This window comes from Kogia breviceps, chromosome 5 (assembly GCF_026419965.1).
Source record: "Kogia breviceps isolate mKogBre1 chromosome 5, mKogBre1 haplotype 1, whole genome shotgun sequence".
NCBI classification, from domain to species: domain Eukaryota; kingdom Metazoa; phylum Chordata; class Mammalia; order Artiodactyla; family Physeteridae; genus Kogia; species Kogia breviceps.
In genome coordinates, this window is record NC_081314.1 from 115,663,619 (window position 1) to 115,683,912 (window position 20,294).

The following is a 20,294-nucleotide window of genomic DNA, read 5'->3' on the forward strand; positions in this document are numbered from 1 at the left end:
TCAGATTCTCCTCTGGAATATCACTTATTTTTCTACTTAATTATAAACTTGTGATTACTTTTTCTAATGCTCTGTTTTATTTTTGTCCCACTCACTTCTAAAAATTACTTAAAAGTATTATATGTTCTATATGTATGTATTTCTTTCCCTATATACACACATGTATGTTTTAGTCACATTTTAAACACACACAACAGAATACTGATATTTAGCATTGTATGTTGGTATGACTGTACCCATTGTTTTAAAAATATGTACATAATACCAATTATATATTTTACATATTATATACTTATATGCATATTACATATAATATCAATTACATTAGATATTATTATGTAAATTGGAGGTAATTTAAAAGAGGAGGAGATAACATTGCTTCATAAATTATAAATAACTATGATTGCTTATTTATTTTGACCTGTACCCTACTAAATAGTTACCTTTATTAGTATTTTTTTTCCTTCATAGCATGTTGTTGTGATTTTGTAGTATAATCTGGGCAAATCGAATTATATTTTTCAATATCTGTGTCTTTTCTCTTCATCTTCTACACATTCAGTCTTGAAACCCAGAGTTAGATGCAATACCATTTTCCAGAGTATCCTACCACTTCTAACCAGCTGAACACATCCACTGTTTTCATATAAAATTGTTGGCCAATTTTTGAGGAGCATCTTATCTCAGTGATTTTTTGGTCCAAAGGAACAATAGTCTTTGACAACAACCATTTCAAAAGATATTCCAAGATTGAATGAATATACACACACAAACACAATTTTTTAGGCCTTCACTCTTTTACCAAACTGTTTCTTATATTGTATATTTGAGTTTTAAATGTCATTTTCTAAATAAAATTTGACTTTATACAGTTCACTAAGTCATTTTGACTTTTGCACAGGTAGAGGTTTATTTTATTCACTTCTTTATTTAATTTAATAATGTCTTTTGATGTTAACCTCCCATAAGTCAAAGAGATAATTTGGCTCATTAGAAAAGGAGTCTAATGACATTTTTACCATGTTATAAAATGTTATAATTATACAAATGATCAATTTGCCCTACAAAAGTTCATCATGATATTATTTTCATTAGTATATTTCTTTAAAGTGATTTTATATATTTTTTTTATTGGAGTGATATACAGTGATATTAATATACTTTTTATTTTTTTTTGCCCACGACTTGTGGGATCTGAGTTCCCTGACCAGGGATTGAACCTGAGCCTTCAGCAGTGAAAGCATGGAGTCCTAACCACTGGACCACCAGGGAATTCCCTAATATACTTTTTAAAGTTTTATTTTTAACACTGTGTCAATATATTTAAAGTGTATGTATATACACACATATATATGGAACTTGGTAGCACAGGTCCACAAATATGTATACAATTGTATAATTCATCTATTTGCAATCCTTATCAGAATACTTATTTTTTTCTGATTTATAGAAGCTCTACAAGTGAAATGAATGGATAACAATATAGAAAGATACAACTGGAAAATAAAAGCTATTAATAATTTCTCTATCCATAGGCAACCATTTGTATATATTTACATTAGGAAGATGCAATACATTCTTTTTTATAACTTGAAAGAATTTTCTTGCAACCTTCAATATAATTCAGTGGTATAATTTTTAACAAACACACTATTCAGTCATTCACTTTTTGCTAATAAAAGTAACACTAAGATTAATAGATAAGAATATAGTTCTTTGGGCACTTCTCTGATTATTTCTACAGGGCAAACGTCTATAATTAGAATTGCTGAGTCATTGAGAATTACTTTTTTTTGAATTTTTTGTCATATTGCCACATTGCTATTAAGAATGTTCATACTATTTTATACTCATACTAGTAGTGTATGAGACTTTCAGTTTGCTAGTACCAAGTGAACTCTTCTACCCATCAGCTATTAGACTTAACTATCATTGAAAGATCAATCAAGCTAGCGCTTTCTTTTCAATTTGCTACATAGCATGTTCTATTTTGAGGTTGTAAATTAAATGATATGAAGTTTTATCTAACAAATCTTTTGTCTGAATCTGAACTCAAGAGAGTGCAAATTCAGTAAATACACTCATCTCTCCCCTTTCTCCCCCCCTAAAATGTTTTAGGAGCAAAATTTAATCCAGAAGCTTATATTTTTTACTCATTGGAAGGTCTCTCAAGTTTGGGTTATTTAGATTTACTATAATACTCCTTAGGAACAGTAAATCAAAGGCGAGGTAAGGTGGGTACTGTTGGCAAGTGTGTTTATTAGTAAAATCTCAACTGCTATAGCAAAAATACATCCAAAATTCAGGAGCCTAAAGAATTAGAGAAGTGAATTTACCATTTATGTAATGATTACAGTGAAGTGTTCTAGATGTGGTGGGAAGCTTTGTTTTATGTATCATTCAAGGATCCAGGCTCTGATTTTATTGCTAAGAAAAAAGGAAGGAATTAGATAATTAAAAGTTTCCACCCCAAGAAGCAAAATTAATAAAAATGATGAACAAAAATATCTAATATAAAACACTAATAGAAATGAAGAAATAGAACTTTTGGTAACAAAAATATTGAAGTCATTCAAAATGAGTAAGTCATCCATTGTCAGGTGTAGGAATTGATTTTGCCATACCTTCAAGCTCATAAGTTAACCAGTTACTGTTTCGTGGATTCTGGCAGAAAACACAGGACTCCTGAGTCAGAGATAAATGACTTTATTACTCATGACACAGGATGTGCATCATACTTGCATTAGTTCCCCTTGTTTTCTAAGTTTTATAGGGGTGACACTATAGGGTCTAGGTGGATGCTATGCACACTGCTAGTTTGCCTCATAGGTGAGGAGTATTTACCTTGGGGAATCATTTCTTTTATAGCAAGCAGTAAGGAAACCTGTCCATTGTCTTCAAGGGAGACATTATCTCATTCCTCAGGGTTGCTTGCTACAAACACAACTCTGAGAAATGGCCTCTGTCATCAACAGGACCTTATATCCTTGGTGTACCCAGCAAAACATGTAGGAGTGAGATAGACCCATAGAAGGACTGTTCTTTCCAACTTCCGTCACTCAGTACCTCCTGAAGACATTCACGTGTACAGCAAGATAAATAAGTTAATGTTCCAAAGAATGTGGAAATTATATTCAGCATAAGGAAATTCTTCATGTTCTTTGCTTAAAGTTTCAAATACTCTCTCTGCCAGCAGACACCTTGAAAAATACTAATTGGTTCATGATCATCCTTTGAAGGGGTTATAGAGCCATTTGCAAAAAAGGGAAAAGATAGATGGATGGATTAGGCAGGGTGCTATCCATTGAAAACTGATTTCTGGTATTTTATTTCCCCATAACCTGTCCTGGGTTGATGAGTGAGTAAAAAGCCTTTTCTCAAATATATCACTGTGTGTATTATACTAGAAATTTTTGTGACTTAAGGAACATATTTTGGGGGATAAAATACTCCAGGACTGGGTTGATCCTATTCATTCATATTTTGCGATAACTATTTGAATAATAGAAACACTTAGTTGTGATAGGCTTTAATAAGTGGGAGGCATAACTAAGGAGATAGAATTGAGCTCATGTAAGTTAGATGCTCCTTTTCACCACTCACCTGCCCCCTCCACCTTAAATCATGATTTATTCTTTTTCTGTATCTGAAGGAAGTGCCATTAAAGCCTGTTAAGAAAAAGGAAGTGAATATCAGAAGCTCTACTTAGCTTTTGGTTCTGCCAGTTGGTGACTTTGGGACTTCTGGCTACTCACTTAATATTTGGGTTATAAAGATTCTCTGGAATCAAGTGAGATATGACTATGAAAGCCCTTTCTAAACTATAAAACATTCTACAAATATTTAATGACCAAGAATTATGCATACTTGAGCTTTTCTCTATTAAAGGAGACCAAAGGATATGTTCTTTCTCAATGCTGAGAGCATATTGATCATTCAGAATTCAGATCAGCTACTGATCTGAACATTTTTTGTCACACTCTAGCTACTCTTAGAAGGTTTAATTAATTAAAACTAAACTTTAAAACGCTATATTTTAGTCATTTGGAAGCTCTGTTCGCTATTTAACCATGCAGATAAATTCAAAGCCCTCTATTCAGTACTAAGTCTAAACTGGTGGATCCCATAGAAGTTGCCTTTGCATTTTTATTGTTATTTTTTATACTAATAGCAATAGTGATACTGTTGACAAATATAGGAATAAATGGTTAAAAAGGAAAATGTTTGGTTTCATATGGTAAAGCATACTTGGAATAAGGTATAGAAGAAATTGAGAAGTGGAAAATGTTTGTAGGGTAGTGTGTGTGTTTGTGTGTATAATACAATTATTAGTCAAAACCCACGTTATCATTAATTGCTATGAAAAGGAAAAGGAAGAGATGGTGATATAACTCATCACTTTTTAAAAACTGTAGTAGGATCAATTCCTTCTGTTGATTGATTTATTGACAGTAGCTTCCAATAATATTCATGTCTTTTTCCTATCTACTGTATGCTTACTTTAATTAACTAGTATAATGGTTGGTTGGCAATGATGAAAATTGCCAGAGAATCATAAAATATTCAAGCTGGAAATGACTTTAGGGATCATATACCATGGCAGATGAGGAGAGCAAGGTCCATAGAATTTAAACATCCTTAAGGTCACACATCTGGAAGGCAGTTTCGGTTCTTAAGATCATTCCTCCTTTTCTTACTTGTCACAGTGCTCATAGAGTATCATGCATTATTTTAGAGTTTTGAAAATATTTTAAGGCAATAATATCTTGTTCTCTTTTTAGGTTATTATTAGGAGTAAAAGTGGAGAGATCTTGTATCGTATTTCACCGTGGGCGAAGTATGTGACTCGTGATGGTGATAATGTGAATTATGATTGGATACACTGGGATCCAGAACACCCATATAAAGTGAGAACAACAACTCTTTAAATAAATGCATGTTCCAGTATTTCTAGGAAAATTAATTTTTACTTTATAACTTTTATTGTAATGTTCAACTTCTCTCTTCACCACCAGTTTAATATTTTACATCATAGTGTACTCGTTTGCTATATATATACATATATATACACACATATATATGTATATATATATGTGTGTGTGTGTGTATATATATATATATACATATATATATATATATATATATATATATATATATATATATATATATATATGAGTCCATCATCTGTAGCCAATAAAATATAAAAGTGAGTTTTTGTTTTATCCTGCGTTTCTGAAGTTGTGGGCGGGGGAAGAACACTAAATCTCTATGAACTGACCTATAAGGGATACTGATTTTTAAAAAATTTAACTACAATTTCTGATTAATCAAAGACTCTCCAGTGGTGTAATATTTCTCACTGTCATGGGCTTGAAGCAGGATCAATGTCCTTAGGAACAACGAATAGTCAAGACGTCTCATGAATGTATTAATTAGGGTAATTTTTAAGGCTGTCTTATTGATAAGTTATTGGTATCTTGGAGCTCACTTTTCTGTCCTTTAAGTTATTGAAACTTGTTGATAAATGCTGTGCATTTAATAATTATGTATGCATTTCACAGTTCTTATGTTTTCTCTAAGGCTTAGGCTCAAAATACATCTTCACTCAGTGATAAGGCATAAGCCATCACATGACCACTCTTTTCAAATAGATCTATTACCATGATCCTAAAAAGGATTTTTTTTCAAAAGAAAGTTTAATGGAGGCAGCCAGTGCCTTTTATACGTGAAAGTAGTTTCAAAGTGTTTGACTGAGTTAATTCGTCATTTCATTTAACATGCTTAATCTGTTAGTGTCATACCTGCATTTTTGGTTTAATTCTATATGTAATTTTAATATTCTGTAGTTTAAGCATTCCAAACCAAAGAAGCCAAGAGGTCTACGAATTTATGAATCTCATGTGGGAATTTCTTCCTATGAAGGAAAAATAGCTTCTTATAAACATTTTACATGCAATATAGTACCAAGAATCAAAGACCTTGGTAAGTAATAACTGTGATTTTTATTCAGATAAAATTTTAATGAGTCTGTTCTCTTATTAGAGAAGCTAATCACAAGTGTCTCTTTTTTTGTGTTAAGAGATTAAATATGTAATAGAAATGCATGTTATTTTAGGCTTCTCAAATTGCCCTGTAATAGTGATAGCATAGAAAAGAGAAATGGAATAAGATAGAACGTAAGAATTCAAGATATTATTCCAATTTCAATTTTAATGTGAAATGATGGCTTCCAAAATTATAGATAAATACATAAGCATAATTACTTTTCTACAGGAGAGAATTTTTTTTCAATTTAAGTGGTCATTGATTATAGCCTGTTCATTTTAGTCTGTTAGGGAAAAAAATCTTACATTTGTAAGGTGACTAGAACTCATTTTGTTTCAGAGTCATTGTATATATAGCTCCTGTCTGGATGACTTATTAGACAGATATTTGTGGTGCATCTTTCTGTGTGAGTCACATTGGTCTAGGTGTTTGTATATTGGACTCTAATGACACAAACCCTGTCTTCATGGGAACAAGTAGGAGAGTGAATAGTGTACTGCTGAATTATTGATTCAGAATGCTTGAGATCTGTTATTTTCTTTTTATAGGTAATGCTTTTTATCATTTCTCAGCATATTAGCACCTGCTCCAGTGACTAGGCAGGAAGATAAACTACATTTAATTAGTCTGCTTCTGGTAGGCAGTCCACATTTTGGGTAGAGGAAAAATTTCTCATGGTTGAAATTTTTAGTTATATAGAGATCTTGATAACCTGAGATGGTGAGGTCAGGTTCTAGAAACCAAAATTAATTGTTTGGATAATTTAATATAAATTATATTTAATAAATATTATATTAAGTTTGTTATATTTGAGATGGTCTCTCATTTCATACTGTAATAAATTGTTTATGACCTGGATCTTGCAGAAGTTTCAGTAGAACAAGGATTTTCTTATTCATCTTTTGTGTTTGAATTACCTAGCCCAGTACTCTGACCATAAGTGAGTTTAGGAATGGTTAATGACATAAAATGAATAATAAAAGCTATAAATTGTTACTTGGTCAGAAGAATAATATTGATTACATAATAGAGAAATAAACTACAAACTCTGTATTTTGTGACTAACTATTATACTTGATTTATATTATTGAGCAGTAGAGCAGTAGTTTATATACATATTTCTACCAGGCCTGGTAGAGTTAATGTTTCTTTTTTTAACAATAAAGCCAATAGTAATAACTTTTCAACAAATTCTGAATCATGGAGTTTATGTTATCCTTTAAACTTACGAATCCTCAGTTCTGAATGTGAATTGGTAACTGTTCCAATATTAATTATGTACTAAAATATGTGCACAAGACATTATATTGACATGAATTAGACTTTGAGAACAGAATAGGAATATTTTCTTTGCATGTTGCAGAAGGCAATTAAATCATATTTGAAAATTTTACCATATTTTACTTTCAAGAAAATGATTTTTTTAGTTTTTTAAAAGACCAAAGTGTCTTCTACTCTGCTTATTTGCTTACATTAAAAACACATTAATAAATATATTTGTGTTAAGGATTTTTAAAAATACATACCTATCTTTTTGAGTTAGTTCATTTGAGTCAATTCATTTAGTGTTAAAGCAAAACATTTTCAGATAGAGAAAGGATGTATGTGTGTGTGTGTTTGTGTGTGTGTGTGTGCGCGCATGTGTGCACACACACACATGTGTGCCCATGGATGACTGTGGAGTAATTTTATAGGTCCTAGAAACAGTGGAAAATGGAAGCATTAATGCTGGCTTTATAAAAGCTACCTTGTAGAAAAATGGATTGAGTGGTATGGTATATCTTATGCTAGAAAAAAGAGAAATATAAAGAAAAAGGTGAAGTAAAAAGTACATGGCCTGCAATCAGTTACTTTTATTTGGCTTTCACAATCTTCGATATGAATGTTACAAGTGCAACTGAAGTTTAGCATATGCAGATTGCCATCTTTAATATTCTAAAGCCAAATTAAGAGTATATTTGCATATCATTTATTACTTATTAAAATGAAGACATTTCAAATAGCTAGACTATAACCCTCAAGAACTAACTGTCTGATTTTGTGTTAGAAGGTCAGACAAGCAAAGATGTTAAAGTAGTAGAACTTTTCAAAATGACCAAATCTTCTAGATTATATGTAAAATTTAATGCCTTTGAGCAGGGTGCTGTGTTTATATATTGTTTTCATTACTTTTAAAAAATGTGGCTTTTAATCTCTATTTGACCTTTGCTTATACAGGATACAATTGCATTCAGTTGATGGCAATCATGGAACATGCTTACTATGCCAGTTTTGGTTACCAAATCACAAGCTTCTTTGCAGCTTCAAGGTAAAATGAAAGAAATTATATCCATTCTTGTTTGAACAAAACATTTAAAAAATGAAATGAATTTCTATATTTTGTGTGATGTCTTATAACCTATCTTAGGGTTAACAGAGCTAATAGAAGCTGAGCATTTTCTTTTATTAAGATCATAGACTCTCTTCTCATCAAGCCTTAGAGACTGGCCTGATTTAACATTGCTTTTCACAAAATGATTTCTGGTACAGAATATCCAGTTAGCCTGCTGAAACTGTCATATGTTTGGAGGCCTAAGCTTCAGTCAGAAAATCCTGACTTATGGAAGCCATTATTGCTAGAGCTCATATCCTTTTCTGGAAAGAGATTGACTTATATAGGAAGGTAACTGAGGAGGCCCTTGGTGGGATATATACTACCCATGGAAGGACTGTCCTTCTTCCCAGGGTGAAATCCAAGGAATATTGCTCTCTGGGCAGAAAGACATCAAGGGGTCCTATGCAGAGAGATACTGACCCAAATAACCACAAGTTGAACAAGTCCAACATTGTCTCTGCCACATGGAGCTTACAGTGTGGTGGCATACAGACATAAATCCAATAATCATACATATTATGATTTCCACATGTAATAAAATCTAAGAAGAAGATGGCATATTTCTCCAATAGCATGGAATCAGAGGTCTAATCAGTTTAGATTAGATCTGAACTGATGTTACAACTGAGATCTAAAACATGATTAAGAGATAAACAGTTTTCAAATCTAAAAAAAAAAAAAAAAAAAAAAAAAAAAAAAAGAGCTACCTGGGGGGAGGAGTGAAGTGGGAGTAGGTAGATAGAATTCCAGACATACAGAAAAGATACTGGTCCCTTCACCTGTTTCTCTTCATAGGACTTCTGCTTGAACGAGTTATCTGTCCTTGTTGTCTCTAATTCCTCCACTCCTCTTCTTTGTTGAACTCATTCCAAGTACGCACTCCACCACTTAGCTGAAACTGCTGCTGTCTAGGATACTGTTGCCCTCTGCATTGTTAAGTCAGTCATCAGTTCTTAGCTTACTTGTCAGTAGCATTTGGCACAATTGATACTCCTACCTTCCTGCAACTTTTGTCTTCTCTTGGCTTTCAGAATATTAAGCTTTCCTATTGTTTTTCTCACGTTTTGTTGCTTCTTCTTTACTTCGTTTGCTCTTTCTGACCACGAAAGGAGGGCCCTCCCAGTGCTCAGCCCTTGGCTCCATTCCCTTCTGTATCTATATGAAGGACCTTTAAGGTCTCATCCATTCTGATGACTCAAATACACTTTATTTTATTTCATTTTATTTTTTATACAGCAGATTCTTATTAGTTATCCATTTTATATATATTAGTGTATATATGTCAATCCCAATCGCCCAGTTAATCACACCACCCTGCTGGCTGCTTTCCCTCCTTGGTATCCATAAGTTTGTTCTCTACATCTGTGTCTCAATTTCTGCCCTGAAAACCAGTTCATCTGTACCATTTTTCTAAGTTCCACATGTGTGCGTTAATATACAATATTTGTTTTTTTTCTTTCTGACATACTTCACTCTGTATGACAGTCTCTAGATTCATCCACATCTATACAAATGACCCAATTTCGTTCCTTTTTATGGCTGAGTAATATTCCACTGTATATATATACCGCATCTTCTTTATCCATTCGTCTGTCGATGGGCATTTAGGTTGATTCCATGACCTGGCTATTGTAAAGGGTGCTACAGTGAACATTGGGGTGCATGTGTCTTTTTGAATTATGGTTTTCTCTGGATATATGCACAGTAGTGGGATTACTGGGTCGTATGGTAGTTCTGACTTTAGTTTTTTAAGGAACCTCCATACTGTTCTCCATAGTGGCTGTATCAATTTACATTCCCACCAACAGTGCAAGAGGGTTCCCTTTTCTCCACACCCTCTCTAGCATTTGTTGTTTGTAGATTTTCTGATGATGCCCATTCTAACTGGTGTGAGGTGATACCTCATTGTAGTTTTGATTTGCATTTCTCTAATAATTAGTGATGTTGAGCAGCTTTTCATGTGCTTCTTAATCATCTGTATGTCTTCTTTGAAGAAATGTCTGTTTAGATCTTCTGCCCCTTTTTGGATTGGGTTGTTTGTTTTCTTAATACTTAGCTGCATGAGCTGTTTATATATTTTGGAGATTAATCCTTTGTCTGTTGATTCATTTGCAAATATTTTCTCCCATTCTGAGGGTTGTCTTTTTGTCTTGTTTATAGTTTCCTTTGCTGTGCAAAAGCTTTTAACTTTCATTATATCTCATTTGTTTATTTTTGTTTTTATTTCCATTAATCTAGGAGGTGGATCAAAAAAGATCTTTCTGTGATTTATGTCAAAGATTGTTCTTCCTATGTTTTCCTCTAAGAGTTTTATAGTGTCCTGTTTTACATTTAGGTCTCTAATCCATTTTGAGTTTATTTTTATGTATGGTGTTGGGGAATGTTCTAATTTCATTCTTTTACATGTAGCTATCCAGTTTTCCCAGCATGACTTATTGAAGGGACTCTCTTTTCTCCATTGTATATCCTTGCCTCCTTTGTCATAGATTAGTTGACCATAGTTGCGTGGGTTCATCTCTGGGCTTTCTATCCCATTCCATTGATTTACATTTCTGCTTTTCTGCCAGTACCATATTGTCTTGATTACTGTAGTTTTATAGTATAGTCTGAAGTCAGGGAGTCTGATTCCTCCAAGACTGCTTTGGCTATTTGGGGTCTTTTGTATCTCTATACAAATTTTAGGATTTTTTGTTCTAGTTCTGTAAAAAGTTCCATTGGTAGTTTGTTAGGGATTTCATTGAATCTGTAGATTGCTTTGAGTAGTATAGTCATTTTCACAATATTGATTCTTCCAATCCAAGAACATGGTATATCTCTCCATCTTTTTGTATCATCTTTAATTTCTTTCATCAGTGTTTTATAGTTTTCTGCATACAGGTCTTTTGCCTCTCTAGGTAGGTTTATTCCTAGGCATTTTATTCTTTTTGTTGCAATGGCAAATGGGAGTATTCCCTTAATTTCTCTTTCAGATTTTTCATCATTAGTGTAAAGGAATGGAAGAGATTTCTGTGCATTAATTTTGTATCCTTCAACTTTACCAAATCCATTGATTAGCTCTAGTAGTTTTCTGGTGGCTTCTTTAGGATTCTCCATGTATATTATCATGTCATCTGCAAACAGTGACAGTTTTATTTCCTTTCCAGTTTGTATTCCTTTTATTTCTTTGTCTTCTCTGGTTGCCGTGGCTAGGACTTCCAAAACTGTGTTGAATAATAGTGGTGAGAGTGGACATCCTTGTTTGCTCCTGATCTTAGAGGAAATGTTTTCAGTTGTTCACCACTGAGAATGATGTTTGCTGTGGGTTTGTCATATATGGCCTTTATTATGTTGAGGTTCCCTCTATGCCCACTTTCTGGATAGTTTTTATCATAAATGGGTGTTGAATTTTGTCAAAAGCTTTTTCTGCATCTATTGAGATGATCATATGGTTTTTATTCTTCAATTTGTTAATATGGTTTATCACATTGATTGATTTGTGTATATTGAAGAATCCTTGCATCCCTGGGCTAAATCCCACTTGATCATGGTGTATGATCCTTTTAATATATTGTTGAATTCTGTTTGCTAGTATTTTGTTGAGGATTGTTGCATCTATATTCATCAGTGATATTGTTCTGTAATTTTTTATTTTTGTGGTGTCTGTCTGGTTTTGGTGTCAGGGTGATGGTGGCCTCATAGAATGATTTTGGTAGTGTTCTTTCCTCTGCAATTTTTTGGAAGCGTTTGAGAAGGATAAGTGTTAGCTCTTCTCTACGTTTGGTAGAATCAACCTGCGACGCCATCTGGTCCTGGACTTTTGTTTGTTGGAAGATTTTGAATCACCGTTTCAATTTCATTACTTGTGATTGGTCTGTTCATATTTTCTATTTCTTCCTGGTTCCGTCTTGGAAGGTTATACCTTTCTAAGAATTTGTCTATTTCTTCCAGGTTGTCCATTTTATTGGCATAGAGTTGCTTGTAGTAGTCTCTTATGATTCTTTTGTATTTCTACGGTGTCTGTTGTAACTTCTTTTTCATTTCTAATTTTATTGATTTGAGTCCTCTCCCTATTTTTCTTTATGAGTCTGGCTAATGGTTTATCAATTTTTTTATCTTCTCAAAGAACTAGCTTTTAGTTTTACTGATCTTTGCTATTGTTTTCTTTGTTTCTATTTCATTTATTTCTGCTCTGATCTTTATGATTTCTTTCCTTCTGCTAACTTTGGGTTTTGTTTGTTCTTCTTTGTCTAGTTACTTTAGATGTAAGGTTATATTGTTTATTTGAGATTTTTCTTGTTTCTTGAGGTAGGCTTGTATTGCTGTAAACTTCCATCTTAGAACTGCTATTGTTGCATCCCATAGGTTTTGGATCATCATGTTTTCGTTGTCATTTGACTCTTGGTATTTTTTGATTACCTGTTTGAATTCTTCAGTGATCTCTTAGTTATTTAGTAACATATTGTTTAGCCTCCATGTGTTTGTGTTTTTTATGTTTTTTTCTCCGTAATTTATTTCTAATCTCATAGCGTTGTGGTCAGAAAAAATGCTTGATATGATTTCAATTTTCTTAAATTTACCAAGGCTTGATTTGTGACCCAAGATGTGATCTATTCTGGAGAATGTTCCGTGTGCACTTGAATAGAAAGTGTAATCTGCTGTTTTTGGATGGAATGTCCTACAAATATCAATTAAATCTATCTGGTTTGTTGTGTCATTTAAAGCTTGTGTTTCCTTATTAATTTTCTCTCTGGATGATCTGTCCTTTGGTGTAAGTGAGGTGTTAACGTCCCCCACTATTATTGTGTTACTGTCAATTTCCCCTTTTATAGCTGTTAGCATTTGCCTTATGTATTGAGGTGCTCCTATGTTGGGTGCATGTATATTTATAATTGTTATATCTTCTTCTTGGATTGATCCCTTGATCGTTATCTAGTGTCCTTCCTTGTCTCTTGTAACATTCTTTATTTTAAAGTCTATTTTTTCTGATATGAGTATTGCTACTCTAGCTTTCTTTTGATTTCCATTTGCATGGAATATCTTTTTCCGTCCTCTCACTTTCAGTCTGTATGTGTCCCTGGGTCTGAAGTGGATCTCTTGTAGACAGCATATATATGGGTCTTGTTTTTGTATCCATTCAGCGAGCCTGTGGCCTTTGGTTGGAGCATTTAATCCATTCACATTTAAGGTAATCATTGATATGTATATTCCTATGACCATTTTCTTAATTGTTTTAGGTTTCTTTTTATAGGTCCTTTTCTTTTCTTGTTCTTCCCACTTACAGAAGTTTTTTAGCATTTGCTGTAGAGCTGGTTTGGTGGTGCTGAATACTCTTAGCTTTTCCTTGTCTGTAAAGCTTTTGGTTTGTCCATTGAATCTGAATGAGATCCTTGTTGGGTAGAGTAATCTTGGTTGTAGGTTCTTCCCTTTCACCACTTTAAATACGTCATTCCACTGCCTTCTGACTTATAGAGTTTCTGCTGAGAAATCAGCTGTTAACCTTATGGGAGTCCCCTTGTATGTTGTCTTTTTTCCCTTGCTGCTTTCAATAATTCTTTGTCTTTAATTTTTGCCAATTTGATTACTATATTTCTCAGCATGTTTCTCCTTGGTTTTTCCTTTATGGGACTCTCTGCACTTCCTGGACTTGGGTGGCTATTTCCTTTCCCATGTTAGGGAACTTTTCAACTATAATCTCTTCAAATATTTTCTTGGGTCTCTTCTCTCTTTCTTCTCCTTCTGCGACCCGTATCATGCGAATATTGTTGTGTTTAATGTTGTCCCAGAGGTCTCTTAGGCTGTGTTCATTTCTTTTCATTCTTTTTTCTTTATTCTGTTCTGCATCAGTGAATTCCACCTTTCTGTCTTCCCAGTCACTTATCTTTTCTTCTGCCTCAGTTATTCTCCTTCTGATTCCTTCTAGTGTATTTTTCATTTCAGTTATTGTATTGTTCATCTCTGTTGGTTTGTTCTTTAATTCTTCTAGGTCTTTGTTAAACATTTGTCACATCTTCTCGATCTCTGCCTCCATTCTTTTCCCGAGGTCCTGGATCATCTTCACTATCATTATTTTGAATTCTTTTTCTAGAAGGTAGCTATCTCCACTGCAGTTAGTTGTTTTTTTGGGGTTTTATCTTGTTTCTTCATCTGGTACATAGCTTTCTGCCTTTTCATCTTGTCTATCTTTCTGTGAATGTGGTTTTTGTTCCACAGGCTGTAGGATTGTACTTCTTGCTTCTGCTGTCTGCCCTCTGGTGGATGAGGCTATCTAAGAGGCTTGTGCATGTTTCCTGATGGGAAGGACTGGTGGTGCATAGTGCTGGCTGTTGTTCTGGTGGTCAGAGCTCAGTAGAACTTTAATCTGCTTGTCTGCTGATGGGTGGGGCTGGATTCCTTCCCTATTGTTTGTTTGGCCTGAGGCGATCCAACTCTGGAGCCTACCCGGGCTTTTTGGTGGGGCTAATGGCAGACTCTGGGAAGGCTCACGCCAAGGAGTACTTCCCAGAACTTCTGCTACCAGTGTCCTTGTCCTCGTGGTGAGCCACAGCCACACTCTGCCTCTGCAGGGGACCCTACAACTCTAGCAGGTAGGTCTGGTTCAGTCTCCTGTGGGGTCACTGTTCCTTCCCCTGGGTCCCAATGCGCACACTACTTTGTGTGTGCCCTCCAGGAGTGGAGTTTCTGTTTCCCCCATTCCTGTCAAAGTCCTGCAGTCCAATTCTGCTAGCCTTCAAAGTCCGATCCTCTAGGAATTCCTCCTCCCATTGCTGCACCCCAAGGTTGGGAAGCCTGACGTGGGACTCACATCCTTTCTCCAGTGGGTGGACTTCTGTGGTATAAGTGTTGTCCAGTTTGTGAGTCACCCACCCAGCCGTTATGAGATTTGATTTTATTTTGATTGTGCCCTCTAGCATCTCATTGTGGCTTCTCCTTTGTCTTTGGATGTGGTGTATCAGTTTTGGTGAGTTCCAGTATTTTCCTGTCAATGATTGTTCAGCAGTTAGTTGTGATTCTGGTGCTCTCGCAAGAGGGAGTGAGAGCACGTCCTTCTTCTCCACCATCTTGAACCATTCTCCTCAAATACACTTTCTATGCCAACTGCCAAATTTAGTTCTCCAGTTCTCACCTCTGTTGTGAACTTCAAACAGTGCCTATTTGAGGTTGGGGTATGTAATACATATCTCATTCTTAACCTATCCCAGATTAAATATCTGATCTTATCTTCTAACCTTCTTCTCATGCTATCTTCACTAATTTAATAAATGACATCTCCATCTTCCAATTTTTTAAGCCAGCTGCCTTATACTTGACTTTTCCCTTTATGTCCCCCTCTATACTCTAGCTATCAGAAAACCTAGCCACTGGTAACTTCAAAATATATCCCCAATCTGGCTGCTTCAACTGCTACCACCATGGTCCAAGTTGCTGTTTCTCACCTGCATTATTTCATTAGGTCTGTAACTGGTCACTCTATTCTCTTGTCCTCCTTCCCTAGCTTTCTCCCCCTCCACACATGTGGACCACTTTCTGCACAGTATGTAAAGTCGTCTTTTTAAAATGAAAGTCAGTTCATGTCACTCTCTTGCTCAGAACTCTGATGATTCCCTGTCCCTTTCGGAATAAAAGCCAAATGCCTTACATTGATCCATGAGGCCTCATGTGATCTGGGTCTTGGCCAACTCTCTGAGCTCATCTCTTTCTTGATTATTCCACTCCAGCCACACTAGAGTACTTGCTCTTCTTCAGATGCTCCTGGCTCATTTCTATCTCCAGTGCTCTTTCTTTCTGAGCACTCTGCCCCTTAAATATTCACATTCCTTCCTCCCTACTTCTTTCAGGTCTTCACTGAAATATTGCCTTTGTCATAAAACTTTCACTGATGATCATATTTAAAACAGCAAACCTTCCCTTCTGACCAGTGTCCTTGCTTCATTTTTCTTTAGAGCAGTTATTGCTGTCTGACATTCCACATGTTTTGCTTATTTATTTGTTATCATCCATCTAGAATATAAATTCCATAAGGCCAGTGATATTTATTTTGTACACTGCTGAATCTCTGGAGCATAGAAAATTTTTTGGCACATGGTAGATAGCTTAATAAGTATTTGTCAAACAAATGAATGAATGAATGAATAAAACTTTAGGGCTGTTTATTCATTGAACATGATGTTCAATGAGTGGGAAAAAAGGTGAGGTAGGTAGGATAAGAACAGTAACGGGTAGAGTGTCATAAGTCTAAAGTTACTGGAAGGAGCCAGATTAGGCAGTGCAGTAAGTCTTTATAAGGACAGTCGTCTTCATCCTAAGGGCAGTGGGAGTGCAAATATGATTTTAGAGAGAAGATGACATGATCATATTTGCATTTTTAGAGGCTAGCTCCTGCTGCTCCATGGAGTCTGCTGTCAGGAGCCCCACTGCATACTAAGCACTGTACTGTAGCATGGGAAACTAGATGGTCAGAGCCCCTGCCCTCAGGGGACATATAGTCTAGTGAGGAAGAGAGATAGTAAACAGTTCATCACAAGGGTGATTTTTTTTATTTAAAAGCAAAAGTTGATGCTATTGAAGACTGCAGTATTGAGATTTTTACATAGGTTAAGAAAGGCCTTCCTCTTGGGAATGATTGTTGTTTCCTATTTCACGCTGACTAGAAAACTGTTTTTAACACAAACCCATGTGCATGTGAGCTGCCCATCTTTCCTGCTTGGGTGGTGACAGAACCCGCTGGTACTTGAGGCATTCCAGTATGGGAATAAGTAAGTACAGGAGAAATGGCCTCAATTAAGGCACCAAGGATATTCAAAGAAGTATTCTAAGAGCCCTCACAATCCCAACCATGCATGCTTAAAGGGATGGCCAGGTATGTGGACAGGAATGACCATACCCCTCAAACTAGCTAGGCTTGGAGATGGAAATCAGAAGCTCTGAGTATAGAGAAGTGGAATTTTGCTATCTTCCTACTCAAAATGTGAATTTTCATTGTGCTATAAATCTACAATTAACAGCCAGATTTATTTTTTTATTGAATGCTTTTAAAAATGCTTAATAAAAACTATTAAGCAATTTTGACATATTTCTAAGTATTATATCATACTACATTTGTACATTTGAAGTATCTAGTACTGTGTTGGTAAAACAATTGATTCTCAGTAAATGATGGGCTGTTGGGTTTAAATGTGATGTGATCTTGTTTTTGCTGTCTCCTTTACCTTAAGCCGTTATGGAACTCCTGAAGAGCTGAAAGAACTGGTTGACACAGCTCACTCAATGGGTATTACAGTCCTCTTAGATGTGGTACATAGCCATGCCTCAAAGAATTCAGAAGATGGATTGAATATGTTTGATGGGACAGAGTCCTGTTACTTTCATTATGGACCTAGAGGGCATCATAATCTCTGGGATAGTCGATTGTTTGCCTACTCCAGGTATGTACATAGAATATGGAAATGTCTTATTTGTTTAAAAAATAAATCAAGGAATTTTACTAAATTCATTGTATGTATACTCTCTCACTGGTATTTAATTTCTTAATTTTTAAAAGAATTTTATGAGAAATGTTTAACATACTAATAGAATTTACCTTGTTTTGATTAGCACATGTATTAATGGTAAGTTGCACTAAATTTTGGTTTTACAAATCATATGCTATTTAACATATATTGGTTATATTGCCCCTTAAAAGGTTAATGTGAATAATTTTTTACTATCTAAAAAGTACTTTATCAGTTTGAATTAAACATAGCAAATCTCCTTTTAATAGAAGAATACACATTGTTTTAAGTAGGCCATTTTTAAAAAATCATACTTTATGTTTTGCTATCTTAATATTACCATGTTTTTGATTGCAGCTAAATCTTAATATTACCATGTTTTTGATTGCAGCTAAACTATAATAACAACTAACATTTATTAGTATGTAATATGTCAGGTATGGTGCCAAGGATTTAGATATATTAGCTACATATTTTATTTATTCTGCACAACAATTCTACTTATATGTGGTAAGTACTATTGTTATGACCATCTCACAGATAATAAACTAAGGCTTAGTGCTAAAACACTTCCTGAAGATTAAATACATCTCTGACTTGCCATCTAATTAGAAGGGTGTTTTAGGTGATTAAATTTAAATTCCAAAATATGGCAAAAATTTTGTAAAATAAAAAATACTATCAACTTGTATCCATTTTTTATCAGAAGTGAAAATATAATGAAAATATGATTTCAGGCATATTAAAAGTAGCAGAGTGTCAAGTAATGTATAACTAATTTTTATAATATTTCTGAAAGAGTTTAATGAATTTTCTGTTGGATATTATACCATAAATAAATATGCACATATCCGGAAAACAAACAAACAGTGTAGAAAAATGCTTCAGCAAGGACTTTGATAAAATGAAGAATTCTAATGTTTCAGCATAAAATAGATGACTTTTTTTTTTTAGATGACTTTTATATGGAAGAAGTTGTTTTGCTTCACTCTTTTCTTATTATCATGCATTATTTTATATTTCATAGCTGTATAGGAATCACTCGTGCCAGATGAAGCAGCATAATATATGAGAAAATACACAAGAGTTAGAAGCAGGTGGCAGGATTCCAGGCCTAGTCTCACTCTGGTACAAATCGATTAATCATTCTGGTTCTCAGGTTTTCATTATAAGAGGAGGCAGAGTTTTGGGATTAATACAATTCCCTCTGTAAAGGTATTTTGTATTTGTGTCACCTTTTGAATATTGCTTTTTATACTGTAGATTTATAATGAGTAAAAAGGACTGAACCTGTGCTAATTCTATGATATGATTCTTAACAATTTCATTATTGAGTAAATCTTATCAAAGTAATTTGTGGACAAGAAATACAATTAATTGAACTTTCTGGTTCATATTTGGATGAATAATGTTGACTCTATCCTGTAGAACTGTGCCTTATGAAAGAAATACACTAAATTGTTAACTTTTTATGTTTTGAAACTATTCTGCTGTGGAACTGCCTTGAAAAGAAACACATTAAGTAGGTGGATTTTTATGTTATAAAATGATTCCTTATTTTATCAAAATATTTATTATAGGGTATTTTTCTGTATCCTGAGCTCTCAAAGTCCATTTAAAGTTATCCAGTTTTCTAAGGAAAAGGAATTATACATAATTGTCTTAAAACAATTCTGTTGTTTATATTACCGAAATTAAGGCATATTTAACATTTTAATTTAATATTGTGTTGGCCAAAATTTTGTTTGGGTTTTTCCATAAGATGTTACCGAAAAACCCGAACAAACTTTTTGGCCAACCCAATACTTAGTTTCTTTTTTATTGAATTAACTATTAATCTTTCTCAAGTACTTCCTTTTGGTAAATAACATGTAGTATGATTTTAGCTTGTTATTTTTTTATTATGACTTTTCAGGGCTGCATTACGTCATGTAGGCTTAGACCTCTGTAAATATAGTTCCATTTAAAATGTATTTCCATTATTCAATATGCGGTTCTATTTGACAATATTTAAATTCTCTGATTTTTATTGAATTAGTATTTTCTATATAGGTTTATGCTTTTAGTTACAACATCATTAAACAATATAGCTAAATCCTACAAAACCAAATTTAAAAAGTTAAATCACCAAATTTAAGCAAATAATACTGTAATATTTAGGTTTTTCAATTTATAACATACTAAAGATTCTAAGACTCTTTGAATTATTTTCTCAGTACTGTGTTGTAATTTATTAAAAACTTTATTGATAAAATTTATGTTAGCCTAATGAAAGTGTATTGCATTTTTCTTTTTTTTTTACATTTTCTTCCTTCTATTCTGACTAGTTATAGCATAGTTAATATAACATTGTTTTGGTGTAATGCGAAAACCATTTTTATAATCGACATTCATGATGAAAGTCCTAT

General features: G+C 34.0%; 1 protein-coding gene across 1 annotated transcript in view; it reads left to right on the forward strand.

The window, feature by feature from the left end:
• The window catches only part of GBE1 (1,4-alpha-glucan branching enzyme 1), a 304,227-nt gene that overhangs the window by 143,048 nt on the left and 140,885 nt on the right, over positions 1-20,294 (forward strand). Inside the window, exons 4-7 of the mRNA XM_059065713.2 lie at positions 4,782-4,907; positions 5,847-5,982; positions 8,263-8,353; positions 17,611-17,820. Coding sequence (XP_058921696.1) covers positions 4,782-4,907; positions 5,847-5,982; positions 8,263-8,353; positions 17,611-17,820 — 563 coding nt within the window. The remainder of the gene's footprint in view (positions 1-4,781; positions 4,908-5,846; positions 5,983-8,262; positions 8,354-17,610; positions 17,821-20,294) is intronic.